The 17,544-nt window shown below is 57.6% G+C and overlaps 1 protein-coding gene across 2 annotated transcripts in view; it reads right to left on the bottom strand.

Annotated features, from left to right (window-relative positions):
• Positions 1–13,856, bottom strand: part of RGS12 (regulator of G protein signaling 12) — an 89,840-nt gene extending 75,984 nt beyond the window's left edge. For both annotated transcript variants that reach the window (XM_044379383.3, XM_048211929.2), the window contains exons 1-2: positions 13,656–13,856; positions 11,321–13,297 (exon numbers count right to left, since the gene is read on the bottom strand). In XM_044379383.3, coding sequence (XP_044235318.3) covers positions 11,321–13,201 — 1,881 coding nt within the window. In that variant the 5' untranslated portion in view covers positions 13,202–13,297; positions 13,656–13,856. The remainder of the gene's footprint in view (positions 1–11,320; positions 13,298–13,655) is intronic.
• Positions 13,857–17,544: the final 3,688 nt, after the last annotated feature.

Genomic DNA, 17,544 nt, shown 5'->3' with positions numbered 1-17,544 from the left:
GGCCATTAAAAACATCTTGTTCTTTCTCTGGGAAATGACCAGAATTAATTCCCTGTCATTATGCTGAACACTTCCCCAAATGTGATTTGGGTCCAACAAATAAGGCATCACATTTTAAATATAAAAAGCAGCACAGCTGAAACTCTGATTTCCTGGGTACTTGAAGTCCTGAGTGACCGATTCCAAGCACAAAGTAAGTTCACGTGTTTTCTAAAACCTGTGAGGCTCTCCAACGCGGTCTGCTCTCCTCCCGCCTGAGAGCCCTGGGCGTCCTGCAGAAAGGGCCAGCCTTGCAGCCCTGCCCTGGAGAGCTCTGCGGGCTGGGTCTCAGCGCCCCGCAACCCTCACACACACCCTCGATCCCACTGTCCCTCTCTGTCCCCGGGGCCGCACTCATGCCCAGGCCACGAGGCTGCCTGGGGGAAGAACTCACCCCCGGGACTGCTGTCCCCCGACATTCCTGACACGGACTCGAGGTGCCCTCAGCAACGTGACCGCCTTCCCTTCACTCTCTCTCCCCTGTCCGGGACCTCAGGCCACAGGGGCCTCTGGGGGAGGGGGCAGGGGTGGTCCTGACCCACAGAGCGCAGCCTCTTCTTCCTCCCCCTTCCAGGCCTCCCCCTGGCTTCCCCCCACCCACTGGCTGCTCCCCTCCTTCTCTGCCTCCGTACTCACACCCAGAACCCGACCCCTCACCTCCGCCCCCCCCAGCCATCGGCCTGAACTGAAGCAACGAGCACATTATTTTTAATCCCTCGATTTTTATTAGTAAGTAACATAGGTGCCAAGAGCAACTGCCTCCATTTCCTCTGCTCCGCGTCGCCACGGGGCTGTCCATGTGTTTCCCGAGCGCCATCCACGTGCGCAGACCACGGCACCCAAGAGAAGCCCGAGCCAGGCCTCCGGACCGAGCGGACTCCCGATCTCGCAGGCCACCTGAGGGGCTACCTCAAGATGGCCCAGGGCAGCTGCGGGCTCCTTGAACACTTTACAGTCTGGAAGAAACCCGAGGCCCCTGGAGGCCACACGGCAGACCGCAAGCCCAGCGCAGTGCAGAATACTCCACGCCAGGACCGCCAACAGGAGCAGAGGTGAGGCCGAATGCAGCGGCGGGACAGACGGGCAAGGCCATGCCGCAGACGCCACTGACGGGTACTTCAGCAAAGTCAGCTGAAACAGTGTGCGAGCTGAGGAACAGACAGCCTGTGTGCGGCTGTGAGCGGAAGGCACTGAACCAAGCGAGGAGCAGGAGCACCGACAGCGACAGCGAAAGGGGTGTGGGGGAGGGGGGGAGAAGGAGGGAAAGGGAGAGGGAGAGGAAGTGACGGGGGTAGGGAGGAGAGGGAGGGAGGGGAGCAGAAGGAGGAAGGAACTGTCTCAGGAACGGGGCCATCAGTAGGCTTGAAGAGAAAGGCAGAGACACCCAAGGGTCCCTGTCCCAGGCACACCATCGCCACCACCAGGAGCACAGGGGTCCTCAGGACTGGTAATAAAACATCCCACTAAGCTCATCAAACCCTAATATCCCAACAAGAGTTCAAAGAGGATCCCTGCTAGCAGGTTACCTGTGCAGTGTGCTCCCTGCACACCTGGCCTGGCGGCCCCTGCTCAACGCCCTTCAGAGGCTGCCGCACAGCTGGCGAGGCCCGGCTGCCATCCAGACTCTTCTGGGCACCTGCCTCTCCGCCCTTCAGCCCTCCACCCCAGGCCACCTGTTCAAAGAGGCCACCTCTAACTGTGCTGCCTGAGGGGCTGTCCTGGGGTCCCCCTCCAAGCAGCCTCCCTCCGAGGCTGCGCTCTTTTCCTCCTCACCTGTTAGCACAAACTCCCCCAGGAAGCAGGGCCCTCTGTCTTCTGAACACCTACGGCCCAGCACAGTGCTGGGAGAAAGAGAACAACTCATCCAGGGACCTAAGTGGCCAGCAACAGAGAGCCGGTGGCTCTCGGCCACGGGAAGCCAGGCAACCATCCAAATGTCCTTGCTGCAGCCGAAGTCACACTGTGGGAAATGCTCTTGGCCTGCTCCTAAACCGCAGAAGGCTCCAAACACGCGCAAGATGAACCCTTTGTACGAATCATGTATTTGCCACTCTATTTTTATTTTGGGGGAGGGGGTAACGAGCACATGGCTTTGTGATAAGAACACAGTGTCACTGGGCTGGACTGGCCACGCGGCGCTGGAACACACTGGAACCCCCAGCCGCCAGTGGGAAGGATTGCAGGTGGCTGACACCTGGTCCCACGCGCAGACGCTGTGTGCTTGGACACGTGAAGGGGACCGACAAAGCACGCAGGCTGACAGGAAAAGCCCCTACCAAGAACTCAACCGACCGGGTGGCAGAACCGTTAGCATTTACTCGTGTATTTCCACTGCCCACACCAGCCCGTGAAGGGAAGTTCTCACTGTAACAAACCTCGAAGCCCACCACGGACTCTGCACCCCCGGCACTAAGTAACTCGCTGTCCCCCCACGGCACCAAACAGAGGCGTGATGGCCTGCACGGCAGCCCTCCTCCAGCTTCAACTCCCCACTTGGGCTGCTGACAACGCTGCACACCTGCTGCAGGAGGCCAGGGGCCACGCGGGGCCACACAGTCACGGTCATGCGGCCGCGGCCCAGCGGAGGAACAAACACCGTCTCGCCCCAGCTCCGGGCATGGAGAACACGGCCTGACCACCAGCAGCCACACCAGAGACGAAGCCAGGGCCGAGGCCTGCAGCCAGGCTTCCAGAAGAACCAGAGGGCCCTCCCATGCACTTGGGCCCCGTGTAGGACTTGGCAGAAACAACCCACCAGGCTCCTGTCACCTCAAAGCATGAGCGGGGGGCCCCTCAGGGAGGCTGAGAGGTGTCAGTTCTCTCCAGGGTAGAAACAGAAAGAGGGCAGAACCCCATTGCCCAGGGTGCCAAACTGCCTCGGCCACTAGGCACCGATTAGAACCAGAAACTCCCAAGGCCAAGAGTCTAAACTCTAGACCATCAGCCCCAGTGGGGCCAAGGCTGTGCCTGTCCTGCTCACATTATGCCCCCACCCCTCCCATGGGGCCCAGGACATAGAAGGTGTTCAGTAAGTGCTTCCTGAGCAAACAGACTCTAACAAAGAAGACTGCTTCGTTCAAGAGAGAGACCAGTTCGTCTGAGGGTTTCCCTAAAATGCGGAAACGTAGAAAATTTAAGGGGTAAGACTTGCAGCTGACATACTGCTCCTGGTGTGTGAGGCAGAGTCTCCAGTGGTGTGGGACTGTCAGGAAACTGAGGTGTGGGACCTGGACCCACAGTCTCCCAGTCTTGGACTGGGTGATTAAATTTGAGTGACAGGCAGGGTAAACTCCAGGAGAGATTTACCTCCCCGGGGTAAGTCCTCACTTTTCAGAGGTGAGGCTGGAACACGTCTGGGCAGAACCTGTCAGGCCTCTCCTCCCAGAGACATTTATCTACACTGCAAAGGGTAGGAGGGAAAACCTAGGGTTCTCCCCTCTGTCTCCAAGGAAACTTGCTTAAAGAGCCAGGGTTTCCCTCCCCTCTCAGGAGGAGGAGGGTACAACATATGTATAAGCTCCCTGATTCCTATTTTCGGGGCTCCTTGCCTACAGCATAACCCTGGTGCGCATAGGGGGACAACTGACATGGCTGTCACTGCAATGGCCCAGGGATGAGGACTAAGCACCGGGAACAGTGTGCTTGTTTTAAGTCAGCAACCCAATCTGTCCCTGCTCCAGAGACCTGGCATTTCCAAGCACTGGTCCGAACCAGCCATTCCACTCTGAACAGACCCCGGGAAATCCCTTCACGCGCACAGCCGGAGATGGAGATGTGTGCAGGATGCTCACAAGAGCGGCACTCGCCCGTCCTTCAATGGCTCGGGTGTGTGTGTGTGTGTGTGTGTGTGAGAGAGAGAGAGAGATTGTGAGTGTGTGAGTGTGTGTGAGTGTGAGTGAGTGTGAGAGTGTGGGTGAGTGTGGATGAGTGCGTGGGTGTGTGTGTGGGTGTGTGAGAGTGTGTGAGAGAGAGTGTGAGTGAATGTGAGTGAAGGTGTGAGAGTGTGGGTGAGTGTGGATGAGTGCGTGGGTGTGAGTGTGTGTGGGTGTGTGAGAGTGTGTGAGAGTGTGTGTGAATGTGAGTGAATGTGTGAGAGTGTGGGTGAGTGTGGATGAGTGCGTGGGTGTGAGTGTGTGTGTGTGAGAGAGTGTGACTGTGAGAGTGTGTGAGTGAATGTGTGAGAGTGTGGGTGAGTGTGGATGAGTGCCTGGGTGTGTGGGTGTAGGTGTGTGAGAGTGTGTAAGGGTGTGTGGGTGTGAGAGTGGGTGAGTGTGAGTGTGGGGGTGGGTGTGTTTGTGAGAGAGTGTGTGTTAGAGTGGGTGAGAGAGTGTGTGAGAGAGTGAGTGTGTGTGTGAGTGTGTGCGGCGGTACAGTCACAGAGGAAACGAAAGAGCTGGGGCGGCGGACAGCATGGCGGCTGACTGTGACCGGCTCTGGGCGATGACGAAGCCAGGCGCGGCGGCCGTTACGGAGCCACCTTCACGAAGCCGAGAAGGCCACAGAAGGAAAGAATCCGCTGCTGCTATGGGACCCAAAGGCTCCTGACTCCGCAGGAACACGGCGGCCGCTCAGCCCCAGTGCTGTCACTTCACCTGGAAACCACGTGGGCCCACAGCAGGACAGGAAGTAGGGCACTGCCTCTGTCCCGTCGCTCCTCTGCCTCCCCGAGCCCCCCGCCCCAGCACGCGCTCCCACAGAGCACGGAGCCCCCGGGCATGGCTGGCAGCTCCTGCTCCCCAGGGGCCCGTGGCGTGAGCGCTGCTGGGCGAGGAGGCCGCCCTGGTGGAGCCGCCAAGGCTTCCTGGGCACCCGGTCCCGCTGAGGCTGATGGCCGGGCGGTGCGCTGTCTGCCTCCTTTCCTTGTGACTGGGGGGGGACAGTGATGAGACCCTGCTCGGCATTGTTTCCACAGGGTAACAGCAAAGCCGCTCTTTGCAGAGGGATTTAAATCACCGGGCCTTCGCCCTGGCCTTTTCAGTATTCTCCAGATGTTTTTTTACGGTCTATTTTAAAACTTCCTCTCATTGTCCTGGGAAAGTGCACAAGAGCTGCGCGTGGAACGCAGTACTCCCGGCGCGACGGGTGGCACAGAAACACAGCCGATGGCTTCCGGTGCTGTGCCTCACTTCTTATTAAAAGAATTAAGAAAAATAATTTTTTTCTCCGAAGGGATTATTTTTAGCAAATAAAATATATTCCTAGTCCCCTAATAAAAAATCAAAGTAACACAAGATAAAACTAAAATGTCCTGGACTGTCCCAGTGTTCCCTTCCCCCCACCACCACTGCGGTAACTAGACTATGAGTGGGGGGGGGTGTCCTTCGAATTTGTTCTATATATTTACACCTAAACATATGTACACTTTAAAACATACAGGTTTATTTAAGGAGTGTAGAAACTTTTACACAAAAATGGGATTATATTAAATATGGGTATTTTTGTGACCTTTCTTTCATGTGCCTCAGGGAGCTTTCCACAAGAGTGGTCCCCGGACCCACCGCGCAAGGCAGAGACCGCGCTAACCACTCTCCCCTCTGCCTCCGCCACAGGACTGTGCACCGCGCAGGCGGCCGAGTGGCTAACCACGACACCTGAGGCCTCCCTGCAGTGGGGGCCACCCTGTGACCCACCTGACCTACCTGGCGCGGCAGACACGGGACCACAGCTGGGGACGTGACTCTACCGCCCACTGGAAGGTGGGCGTGATGCTCTCTTGTCCTTCACGTCCAGGTGCAGGCCGCAGGTGGAGGAGGGCAACAGAAGGAACCCAGACCTCCTGAGGGGCAGCCTCCATGCCACCTGGGGGGGGGGTGTACTCTACGGGGTGGGGCTTAGGCCACCGGTGCCGTCTTGCTGTGACCGCACTGAAACTCACACTACTTTTAAATGAGTGCATGTAGTCTATGGTATTTTTTTCAGCATTTTTTCATCTTATTCAATCAAAAAGGTATTTATTAGGTGCCCACCAATACTGCCAGCTTGGCAGTGACTCACTCCTGAAAGTCTATGCTGCAGACTGGCGAGTGTCCCGGGGCGCGGGTCCTCAAACCCTGTGGTCTCAGGATGCCTGTGCCCCTTACAAACTCCTGAGGACCCCAAAGCACTTCTGTCTCTGTGGATTCCACCTATGGATGTGCTCATGTTAAAAACTAAACTTAGAATTTTAAAAATATTTATTAATTCATTCAAAATTGCATCAATACCCATCCCTTAGATAGTATCACCATGAATATATTCTCATTTAAAAATTTTCCAAAATCCATTACGTGCCAAGTTTAAGAAAGTGGATTCTGCTACTTAACCAGATATTTTAATTAGTATTATTCTGAGAATATCAGTTTTCAGAGAGGCAGAATTAAATATTCTTGATTTAAATTTAATGTAATGGAATCATTTTTGATGCTACTGACAGCATTTCAAGGTCTTGGGTTTTTCTCTTTCGCATCCGTCATCGGCTCCCTTCTGTATCCACCGGCTACAGACACCAGCAGAAAGAAGAGCAAAGTAGACAAAGTGGGAAATCACCCACTTAGGCTCCAATTAGGCTCCGACTCTGACTCCGAGGAACTCCCCACTCCCGCCAGTTCCTCCAGCTGGCTCCTTGTTCCTCCAGTCTCCCCAGGCCTCCCCAGACTAGAACATTTAGTGCACCCGGGCTGGCGCTCAGCTGTTAGGACTGGGAGTGACCTTCCCCATGGCTCACTGGCCTCCAGGCTTCCACGGGAGTGGGGCTCCCCCAGGCCAGGATCTGGACGGAGCCCGGGGGGGAGGGGTCGGAGGAGGCAGCGACACAGCCAGGGCAGAGTGAAGAGAAAGGCCTGTAAAGGGCACTGCTGGCAGTGGGCCTCGCCCTGCGCACACGGAGCCACCAGGCTGCGCACAGGAGCATTCGAGCCGGTAACTCGACAGGGTGCAGCTCGTACAAAGAGCTGCAGAATGGAGCGTGAGAGCCATCGTAAGCACGCAGAGACCAGGAAAGGCCATCTTGGGGCAGAGGGAGCGTGTCCTTCCCCAGGCAGCCCCCGGGGGAGGAGGAGCCATGAGGCCGTCCAGGCCAGTGCTGCCCCACAATCCCAAAACCAGGCCTCGGGCACAGGTGGCCAAGACTGGCTCTGGGAGAGCTGGGGGTTGAAATGTGTTTGGGGGTAGGTGAGGCACCAGCGTGTTTCCCGCTCTGCCCAGGGCAGATGCAGAGCGGCCACGCGTGGCCTTCTGGCCGCCTGCATGCTTAATGGAGGCTCTGCCAGCAGCGCGAGGAGGGAGGTGTTAAGGTCAAGGTCAAACGGGAGCTTGCTCTGGGTTTGGATGTCTTCCAGGTGGTGGTGAGTGAATGCTGTACCATTTTTCTTGGGGACAGCTGTCCAGTCCCACGGGGCCTCCACTCCCACTGGTTTCTGCACTGTCTCCAGGGGAGCAGCGAGGCCCTGCAAGCAGGGGCAGCGTGGCCTTAGGGCGCGGCCTCTGAGCTTCACGCCTCTCCCCTACTGGCCCCTGCTCCGCCCCTGCCGCGGGGCCTGCCCCAGGGTCCCCAAAGGCTCTCCCTCTAGCAGCTCGCCACCTTTGGCCTACTTAGCACTGCTCGCCGTTTCCTTGCTCAAATCCTGGTGTGTTTTCTGTCTCCGAGCTGCAGCCCCACTGATACCTGATTCCGTGCAAAGCAAGGCACCGAAGCCACTGCTACCGAGGAGAAGAATGGGAGTAACCTGGCGTCTCTGCTACACCCCTCCGCCTTTCCCAATGGCTCTTCCCCGTCTCCCCATTTCCGTTCACTTCCCTCATCCCTCCTGGCCTGTCCTCCTCATCGCAACAAGCCTCCCGGAGGAATACCAGGAGACCAGCTCACACCCTCCGGAAGCTTGTGCCGCTCCAGCCAGGGAGGCTATGGGATTAGGCTGAGCTAATAACCAGGAGAATCCATTGAGCAAAGTAAAAAGTAACTGATAACTTTTAGAGCAAGAACCATTCACGGCTATTTTCAGATGACCAAAGGCACAACAGGCCGTACAAGCCAGTTAATGCAGGCGGCCGGACAGGCCCTGGGGCAGTCTGAGCCTCGGCACGCACTTGCACCCGAGCACTGGCAAGTTCTCTGACGCGCAGAAACCTGACCTGCCTTGTCGGTAAAATGAAAATAAAGACGCCCAGCCCCAAGAGCTCACAGACACCCGCCCCGGGTCCACGGGACACTGGTGAGCACCTGACTGTTATGTCCGTTCTCTCCCGACACGAGAGACACCCTGACGCCACCGCGGCATGTCAGCCCAAGTCCCAACAGCCTTCTTCTCACCACAATGTGTTCAAGGTGAACAGACATCAGAAAGAAGCCCGAGGCCCTCACAAATAGAGTCGCTGACCTCTGGCAAAGGAGCAAAGGTGACACAAGGGAGCAAAGACAGCATCTTTGACAGATGGGGCTGGAGCCACAGGATGGGCCCCCCACGCAGAAAAAGAAATCCAGCCACAGACCGTCCACCTTTCACAGAAATGAACCCCAAGTGGGTCACACCCCTAAACGTGAAATAAAAAACAAGAACACTTGAAGATGACACAGGAGAAAAGCTGGATAACCCTGGGCTTGGTGAGGCCTTTTCAGATACAACACTGAAGGCTCCGTCCACAAGACAGAGAACCTGTCAGCTGGACTTCACTGAAACTAAAAAGTTCTGCTCTGAGAAAGACCACGTCAAGAGAGTAAGACAAGCCACAGGTGCAAGCATATGACAGGGAAGCTCACAGAAGGGGGTCAGCATGCTATGTCATCAAAGAACTGCAAATTACAGTAGTATCGAGACCCCAGGCACACCATGAGCACGGCCGAGTCCCGGACGGCGACCCCGGCACCTGCCGGCGAGGAGGCGGAGCCACGGGAGCGCCCCGCCACGGCGCTGGGAACCCGGAAGAGGTTTGTCGGTTTCCTACAAAACCGAACACTTACCATGCGAGGCAGCAACGGGGCCGCGCGGCATTTACCCCAAGGAGCTGAAACGCGCGTCCACACACAAACCCGCACGCAGATGTTAGCAGCACCTTTACTCATAATTCCCCGAACTCAGAAGTGACCAAGACGCCCTTAGCAGGGGACAGATAAACACACCGTGGTCCCTCCAGACGGCGGGATATTATTCAGCACAAACCAGAAACGCGCGCTCGAGCCACGAAGAGACCTGGCGGCACGTGGATGCGCAGGACTGCGGGAAAGGAGCCCGTCGGGAAGGCTGTGCGCTGTGTGAGTCCGTCTACGGCACATTCTGGAAAAGGCAGAACGAGGGACACACGGACATCAGTGAGCACCAGGGGCCGGGGTCGGGCAGGGAGGACCAGGTGGAGCACGAGGGTGTTTGGGGCGGCGACGCGACTCTGTGAAGCCGCATGGGTGACGCCTGTCATGACGCATTTGTCCAAACCCACGATGCGCCACACCGACACTGACCTAGACGTGACCCGGGGACTTTGGGGGATGATGACGTGTCCGTGCAGTCCCTTGGTGGGGATGGGGACAGTGGGGGAGGCTGCGCATGTGTGAGGGCGGAGGGTACGTGGGGAATCTCTGCACCTTCTCAGTGTTATTATAAACCTGAAACTGCTCTAAAAAAATTAAATCTTTAATAGAAAGAAGAAACCCAAGGTCTGAATCATGACCTTGCTTAATCCTCACTGTTAAAGCTCAAACCTTCGCCCCCCGAGGACCGGCTGCCTCGCCTGCAGAACAGGGGCCATGGCACCCCGCCTCACAGGTGCCCCGAGGTCAGAACCCAGGGTGGGGGGCAGTCTCAGCGGAGCGCCCGGCAGCACGCAGACGCAGCTTCCACGTCACCCGAGAGCCCGCGAGGGCGCACACCTGATCACAGAGAGCCGCACGAACACCCCTTCGTACCAGCAGCACCACTCTTCACTTCCACACCAGCAGGGAGACGCATTTGTAGGACGTGTTCAGAGGGACGGTGAGTCTTCCCATGTCACATAACGTTAACATTTACTGTGGTCTGGGCCTTCCCTCCGCAGCCCACCCCAGCCGACAGGGAAGTGGGGTGGGGAGGCTCAGGTGCGGGGTGCTACCCTGCCTGGTGGGGGTGGACGGGAAGGAGGGGGGCAGGGGCCGCCGCCCTGAGAACGCAGGCCACGTGCGGCTCAGCCGAGGGACAAGAGAAAGGGTGTGCATGACGGCAGAGCGGTTTAGGAACTGGGCCGAAAACCCACAACGGTTCGTAAAGACAAAAACCTACCTTAGACACATCGAAACGGGACCATGGCCGTGGGGGAGGGAAAGCCTTCCCTCCATCTCAAACTGTTCTTTAATGTGCGGTACACTGAAAACTACTAGGATGGGAAGAGTACGGGCGTGACCAGAATATTGGCTGAGCAGCCCCCCAGCTCTCCTGCATCCCCGACCTGCCCTCCCCAGCCAGCAGCCTTCAGGGGGTTTTACGGTGAGACTCGCAGCTGCCGAGAACAAAAACGTGAACACACACAGAAAAGGTACTTTAAAATCATGAACGTCCTCTGCAGAAAGTCCCTCGGAAACAACCCGAGCCAGGTGCCACTCCATCTCTCCCCGGGTCATTCACACAGCGCCTGCCACACAGCGGCTCAGCCTGTCCCTCCGGCGCCGCTGGGCACCCCTCTGCTGAGCCACGTCCTGCACGCTGATGCCCGCCCTCGTGCTCCAAACTGAGCTCCAGGGGGGGAAGGCAAAGGCCCCAAAGGATACGGACGGTGCTCAGGGCACTGCGCCAGGCGTGGTCCCCCACCGTTTGGCACGCATCTGCGGCGAGCAGGGGGCGCGAGCCACCAGCCCACTGCTGAGTCTGGTGGGCATTTTTCCCTAGCAGGGTTTTTCAGATGAAGGAAACACAGCAAGGAGCCACACCCTGGGAAGCTCCCTGTCCTGAAGTCAACAGTCTCTGTGCTTCAGGAATTTTCTCTCCTCAAAAGGGCGTGCTGACATGGGCTGCGAAGGGACCCGGGGACAGGACCCTCCCAGGCACCCTCCGTGTGAAAGGGCAGGAGGGCGGATGGCCTCAGCCCGGCTGTGAGAAGTGACGTCCCTCCCATCATCACCAGCCCCGCCCAGACGTCCCGCCCAGCACCCACAGGAGGGCAGGCAGCACGCAGAGCCTACGGCACATAAGCGAAAGACGTCCTGCGATGGCCAACAGAGGTGCAAGGGCAGCAGGGGAAGCCGGGACTGGACACCTGTCTGTTTACAAGCACCGTCCCACTGGGGATGGACTGAGCTACGGTATCAAGGGCATGTTTACTGAGCCACACCTAACAGGCTTACCTTTTTGTCTTCCTTAGTCTTCCTAACTTGTCGATGGGGACCAAAAATGTTTGGCATCCCAAAAGCCTTCCTGGACCAGTCCCTCTTCTGGGTGCTCAGCGGGGGTTGCGCCACGCTGCCCTCCACCCTGTAGCGGTCGGCAGGGATCTTGCTCATGGGAGGGGGCAGCGTGCCACAGTTGACACTGGACCACCCATCAGTGGAGTCTGTGTATGACTCCTGGTCGCTGGCGTGTCCGCACTGCCACTCCTGCAGGACGTGGACCGGAAGCCACCGCTGGCCAAAACCACCGCCATGGCCAGCAGCGCCCCTCTTGGAAGGAGGGACCGAGCTCCGCAAGGAGGCCGGGGGAACCTCCGCGTGAGAAGCGGGTCCCAAGTGCTTACTGAAGTCCCGGCACCTGTCAGCCTGTGGAGCGGCCTCAAACGGGGGCCCTCCCTCGGGGTCGTGGCAGAAGGCCCCATTCCAGGGGGCGCCCCAGGGCTGGGAGCCCCTCCCGCCCGCACCCTCCCAGCCACCGTTGCTGGGACCGTGCCAGCTCGAGCTGGCACCCAGGTCAACCACAATCACTCGGCTGCTTCTCTCCTCCTGGTGGAAATTCCCAATGCCGCTGTCGCTGTTGCTGCTGGTGCTGGTGTTCTGGTGGGCGTCCGCATCCCCGTCCACAAAGGCCCGGGCCCGCACCCCCTCGATCAGCTCGCCCATGTCTCTGTACAGCACGGAGATGAACTGGAGGACAGGGAGAGAGGACGCCGGGAACTCGAGGCAACCGTTGGTGTCGGGGTCGGCCGTGCACTCGAACCCAAACCGCCGAGCGATGCCCTGATGGATTTTGTGATTGAACAAGTCTGGATCCACCATGAACACGTGGCAGGACGTCCGCAAGGCGCCCTCCTCCTCCTGCGCCAGGCTCCCATCGTCGCTGCTCTGCATGGTCACGAGCCCAAAGAGCCTCCTGTCATCTGGGCACACGGCGCTGAAGGCCAGCTTCTCAGCCGGGTACTCGGCCAGGATGGCGGCCTGCTCCGTGCAGAGCTGCACGCGGTCGTGCAGGACCCGCATCGTCACCAGAGAGTGGATTTTCTGCTCGGCCCGCAAGCGCCGCAGGCAGCCACGGATGGCCTGCAGACTGTCCGACTCCAGGTTGCAGCTTGTGGAAGGAAGTTCGATGGAACCTAAGTAGCCCACGACCATGGCAACGTTCAAAATACTTGCGTCTAACACAAAATCGTCATGATTCTCGGGTCCGACACTGAAAACTGAATCGTCAGTAATAACTCTTGGTATTTCCTCCCTAGAAAGCAGGCTGGGATTCGGATAACTTATACTTTCACGTCCAAGGTCAAATCGCGCAGCGGCTGACTCTGAGAGGGATCTTTGCTTCAATTTCAAGGGCTCTGAACTGCCTGCACGAAGACTAGGATTTTCAAAAATCATACTGAAAATCCCACCAGACTGCACCTCTTCGACGACCCTCTCCGCCCGGTTGATACCTAAGGCTTTGGAATCAAGCTTGGGCTTCAGCCAGGCTTTTCCTTCATAAAATCCAACCTCTTCATCACTGGAACAGGACTCTACATGGCCGACGCCTTCGCCAATCACCATGTGCAGGACGCCAGAACATTTCCCAATTAATTTCACTACGTCCTCGTGGGACGCCTTCTTCACGTTGATTTCATTAACCGCGAATATCTGATCGCCAGCACGGAGGCCCACAAAATCTGCGGGGCTCCCTCTCATGACACAGCTGAGCACACAAGGCGCCTGGCCAGAAAGGGTGAATCCGTACCCCGCTCGTCCTCTGGCCACCTCCACACTCCTCATGCGAGGGGGCGCTGGCCCATGAAGCGGGCGCTCCACTGCGTCCCCTGCTCTATACATCTCGGTGAGCTCGCAGGGCCAAGGGCATCGTTCTCACTGCAGGGCAGCCATCGTGCAGGGAAGGCTGGACGCTACCACACTTCTTGAAATAACGCCCTAAGGAAGAAAATAAATAGCTTGTTATTAAAGAGCCCACATTTCTATTGTGTATGCACAGTACCAAAACATCAGGAGAGAACTCATTACAGGAATGACAGAAAGCGTCTCTGGTTACTACGTAAATGTCCAAGCGAAGGAGAAGCAGTAGCTAGATACAGTCAACCCTAAAGTCAGGCTAAGAAACGTCCCTCCAGACTAGACTGTGTTTCCCACAACTGACGCCCTTTCCAACACTGATGTGAGGCTAATCCCCCCTTAGGTTGGAAGAATCTGGAAATGTGGCAGAACCTGGACTGTTTCGCCTGCCTCTTCCTGCCTCTCTGGGTGGAAAGGGAAGACCCCTCGAGACCCTTACCATTCAGTGTGGTCCAAGGGACCAGCGGCCCGGCGGCAGGAACGGCCGCGACGCGGACTCTCACGCTGCTCCGCAGACCCAGCGTATCGCAGTCCACACTTTAACCCAAGAGGCAGAGGCAGAGCGAGAAGCAGGGCCGGCCACAGGCTTGGGGAGAAAGGCGCCCATCTGATCACAAACCCCTCCATCACAAGGAGCTCTCTGTCAGGAAAGAGTCAGCTTATACCCTCTCACATTTCACCACCTCCCTCAATTAATGCCTTCTGAGCAAGGCACCATGTGGGGAAAATGCATGCGTCTGAAACTGCCTCAGTCAACTACAGAGGCCACCGGATAGAACAGATAAAACCACCAAAAAGAGCAAAGGAATAGGATACTTCATTGTTTCAGGGGATGACTTCATCAGTAAAAGTACTGGTTGTCATCAACCTGTGTCAGGGTCCCAGGACCATCCCAGGTTCGATGATTCACTAGGAGGACACACAGGATGCAGCATATAATCGTGCTCATGGCCGCTGGCATTTTCCCCAGTGAACACAGACAAAGCAAAATCAGTAAAGGGAAAAGGTACGGGGTGGGGGGGGGGGTGTTGGGGGGACGAAGGGCAGAGGAAGCAGGTGCCAGCTTCCAGCATCCTCTCTCTCCCGGGGAGTCAGGTGGGACTCGCTCTGTTCCCAGCAGCACATTGTGACAACACGTGTGGGGTCTTGTCTGCTGGGGAAGCTCCTTAGAGACACGGAGCTGGCCTCTCGCTGGGGCTGGTCCCGCAGGCGCCTCTCCCTGGCTCGGCCCAAACTGCAGGCCCCCAGGAGGAAGGGGTGTCAGCACCGACCACAGCACTGGCGCGGACAGGGAGGCACCGCTGAGGAGCCGGGAACGCTCCTGATGGCCAGGAGCCCAGATGCCCGCCCCGGGCCAGTGCTGCGCGGGCCTCTCAGAGGACAGCGTGGGCCCCAGGCGGAGCTCCTGCTGCACAAAGCCCTTCAAAGATCACTTTAAAAAACAGTATAGTAAACCATATTGTGAAGACCTAAAATATTATAGAGATCATGTTTTTTAAGGAGTGCATGTTTTTTAAGTAATTGTTTTAAAGCTGTTAGGAGAAATTCTTCATCTTGGGAAAGGTTCGCGGTAACAGCATAATCCCAAGTGCTGCACAACCACACACGAGGGAAGGAACTGGAGGGACAGAAGGCCGCGCTCCGGGGTGACCCCGCCGGCAGACACAGGGACACAGAGGACATGGCATGCAGGGCGTGGGTCTGAATAAAGCCATCCCGATAGTAAGAGCGATAAAAGAACTACCGCACCATTGAGTACCTCTGCTGATACATGAGTCATGGAAGCATCATGACTGGACATTTAACTATTTGATATTCATCATTAAAAATATGTTTATTAAAGTTGGCCAGGAAGAGCGTTTGCGGGTCTCCTCACTGGGGCTCTTCCAGGCTGAATGGTGCTCCCCCCCAAATATGCCTCCCCCCGCCCCCCCCAGGGAACTGGGAAGTAGCCTCACGGCCATGGTCAGCTGCAGGCTCCTGACACGGGAGGGTATCCTAGATGATCCGGGCAGGCCCTGGGGACTGGAAGGAGGGCCAGAGTCAGAGAGAAGCAGAGATCAGAGTGGCAGGCTGTGAAGGGAGAGGAAGGGCCACAGAGCTCACCAACAGGGCATTTCTAGAAGCCACAAAAAGCGAGGAAACGGACCACCCCTGGGGCCTCCGTGACTGTGGCAGGTGAGGCTGACTTTGTACTTGCCACCCCCGGAGCCGTGAGAGAATAGAGCTGTGTTGTTCTAACCCTCTAGCTCGTGGTGACTGCCCCTGCAGACAGAAACTCATGCCAGGGGAATTGCCCTACTGGTGGGGAGGTGCAGGAAACAGCACACCGAGGCTGCTGCTGCGCCTGCCCTTGCCTGCCGTCACTGTGAACCCTCCCAGGACTGAGGTCGCGAGGCCCTGTGGCGCTCCTCCAGTGACAGAAGACTGCCTGGCTGTCTCCACCAAACAGCAGGTGCCACCTCTGTGAAAAAAAGAATTTCCCAATTTTATATACAGAATTATTCTGTAATTCATCCAAACACCAGAGTCCTTGCACTGCACAATATAACACCGAGTAACAGTCTTCTATGTGGCTTACCCAAATATTTCTATTAGACTCTTACTGTCACATTCCTGAGCCAGACAACAGCAGAAGCACTGGCAGTGGGGGGCCTTACAGGGTGCTCAGTACTCGGTACTCAGTACACAGTGCTCAGTACTCAGTACATGGTGCTCAGTACACAGTGCTCAGTATTTGGTATGTGGTGCTCAGTACACGGTGCTCAGTACTTGGTACATGGTGCTCGGTACGTGGTACATGGTGCTCAGTACACAGTACTCAGTGCTTGGTACTCAGTACACAGTGCTCGTGACTCAGTACGTGGTGCTCAGTATGGGCCAGGGCTGTTCTCAGGACTTTACATGTGGTAACACGTGTGTCGACAAGCAATGCTGCTAACGAGGTGGGTACGATTATTCGCATTTTGCAGACACAGAGGTAACTTGTCAAGGCTGCCCGGGTAACGGGTGTCACAGGTGGATTGGAAGCCAGCTCCCTCTATCTCCACACAGAGGGGTCCCCAGAGGAAGCAGAGACAGCCTGGGGCTGAGACAGCAGGCACTGTCCCCCTCCACAGTCCCGCCCACAGCCCAGGGGCCTGGTGGCACTGTGCCACCCTCTCTGACTGGGACCCCCCCCCCCCAGCAGGCCCTGCCCTCTCCCCCTCCCCCAAAGCCATCGTGTCTGGGCGCTACCTCCAGCCACCACCCGGGCAATGCCAGGGCACCAAACACCCACCAGGCACCACCTCCCCCCAACTGCCCCTTGGGGACACCCACAGAAGACCTGACACAGCCCCCATGCAGCCACACGCACCAGGATGCACGCTGACCATCCCTGCGTCCCGGCCTCACCCCATCTGAGCCATTCTAGCAGCCCGCCACCTGACCTCGGAGAAGCTCTCCCCAGTCCAGGACAATCCCGCTCCCCCTCAAACTAAACCGACCTGGGACCTGCCCCCCCCCACACGGCAGGTCCCCAAAATGCCAGAGGACAAGCTGGTGGGTTCTTGGCTCACCAGCTCACCAAGGCCACTTCCGGGCCATGTACAGCCACGAACAACCCATGCTCCCACTGGGCTTTCATCCTTGAAGGGCGCTCCCACTGCTCTCGATCTGACCCACCGCCCACCCGACATCTGACACTATTTACTGGCCATTCAATGGTGGCACCAGGCGGGACTGTGCGTGCCACTTGGCCAAGCACAGGGCTGCCACTTGAGGGAACAGACCCTCCCTTGGAAGACCCCACAGCTCAGGGCCAAGGACACTGGCAGGCTACACATCTGCACCCCTGTTGCTCCATGAGTGGCTCCCAAGGAACCCAAGGGGCACAGTGCGCCCCGTGGGGACCCTCCACTGCTCGCGGTCCCCACCCGCTGGGCTCCACAAAATGGCGCCGCCAGCTCCCCCAACCCAGGCGAGAACCCCTTCTCTATGCCCGGTCCCTTCTCCTTCGAGACCCATTTCCTCTCTCGACTGCAAAGCCCTCCCCTCGTGAGTAACGCCAAGGCCAACAGGTAGCGGAGAACTCTCACTGCAGCTACAAACCTGTTTCCCATACTCTCTCGGCCACCCAGCACCCCACTCGGCCCGCCGAACACAGCTTTTGCTGGAAGCGCCTCCCACTCCTGTCCCTCCTCCCTTCCCCTCTCTCCCTCCTCTGGCCCTCACTTCCACCTAAGCCCACCCCATCCTTCTGTGCACCCAGGCATCACCTTGGTTATCCCCTCTGCCTCCATCACCCATGGCACACCTTCCCCTGCTCCAGGCTGTACCCCACCCCG

Source organism: Ursus arctos, unplaced genomic scaffold (genome assembly GCF_023065955.2).
Source record: "Ursus arctos isolate Adak ecotype North America unplaced genomic scaffold, UrsArc2.0 scaffold_9, whole genome shotgun sequence".
NCBI lineage: Eukaryota > Metazoa > Chordata > Mammalia > Carnivora > Ursidae > Ursus > Ursus arctos.
The sequence above is the reverse complement of the archived record's forward strand: the minus strand, read 5'-3'. Positions and strand labels throughout refer to the sequence as shown.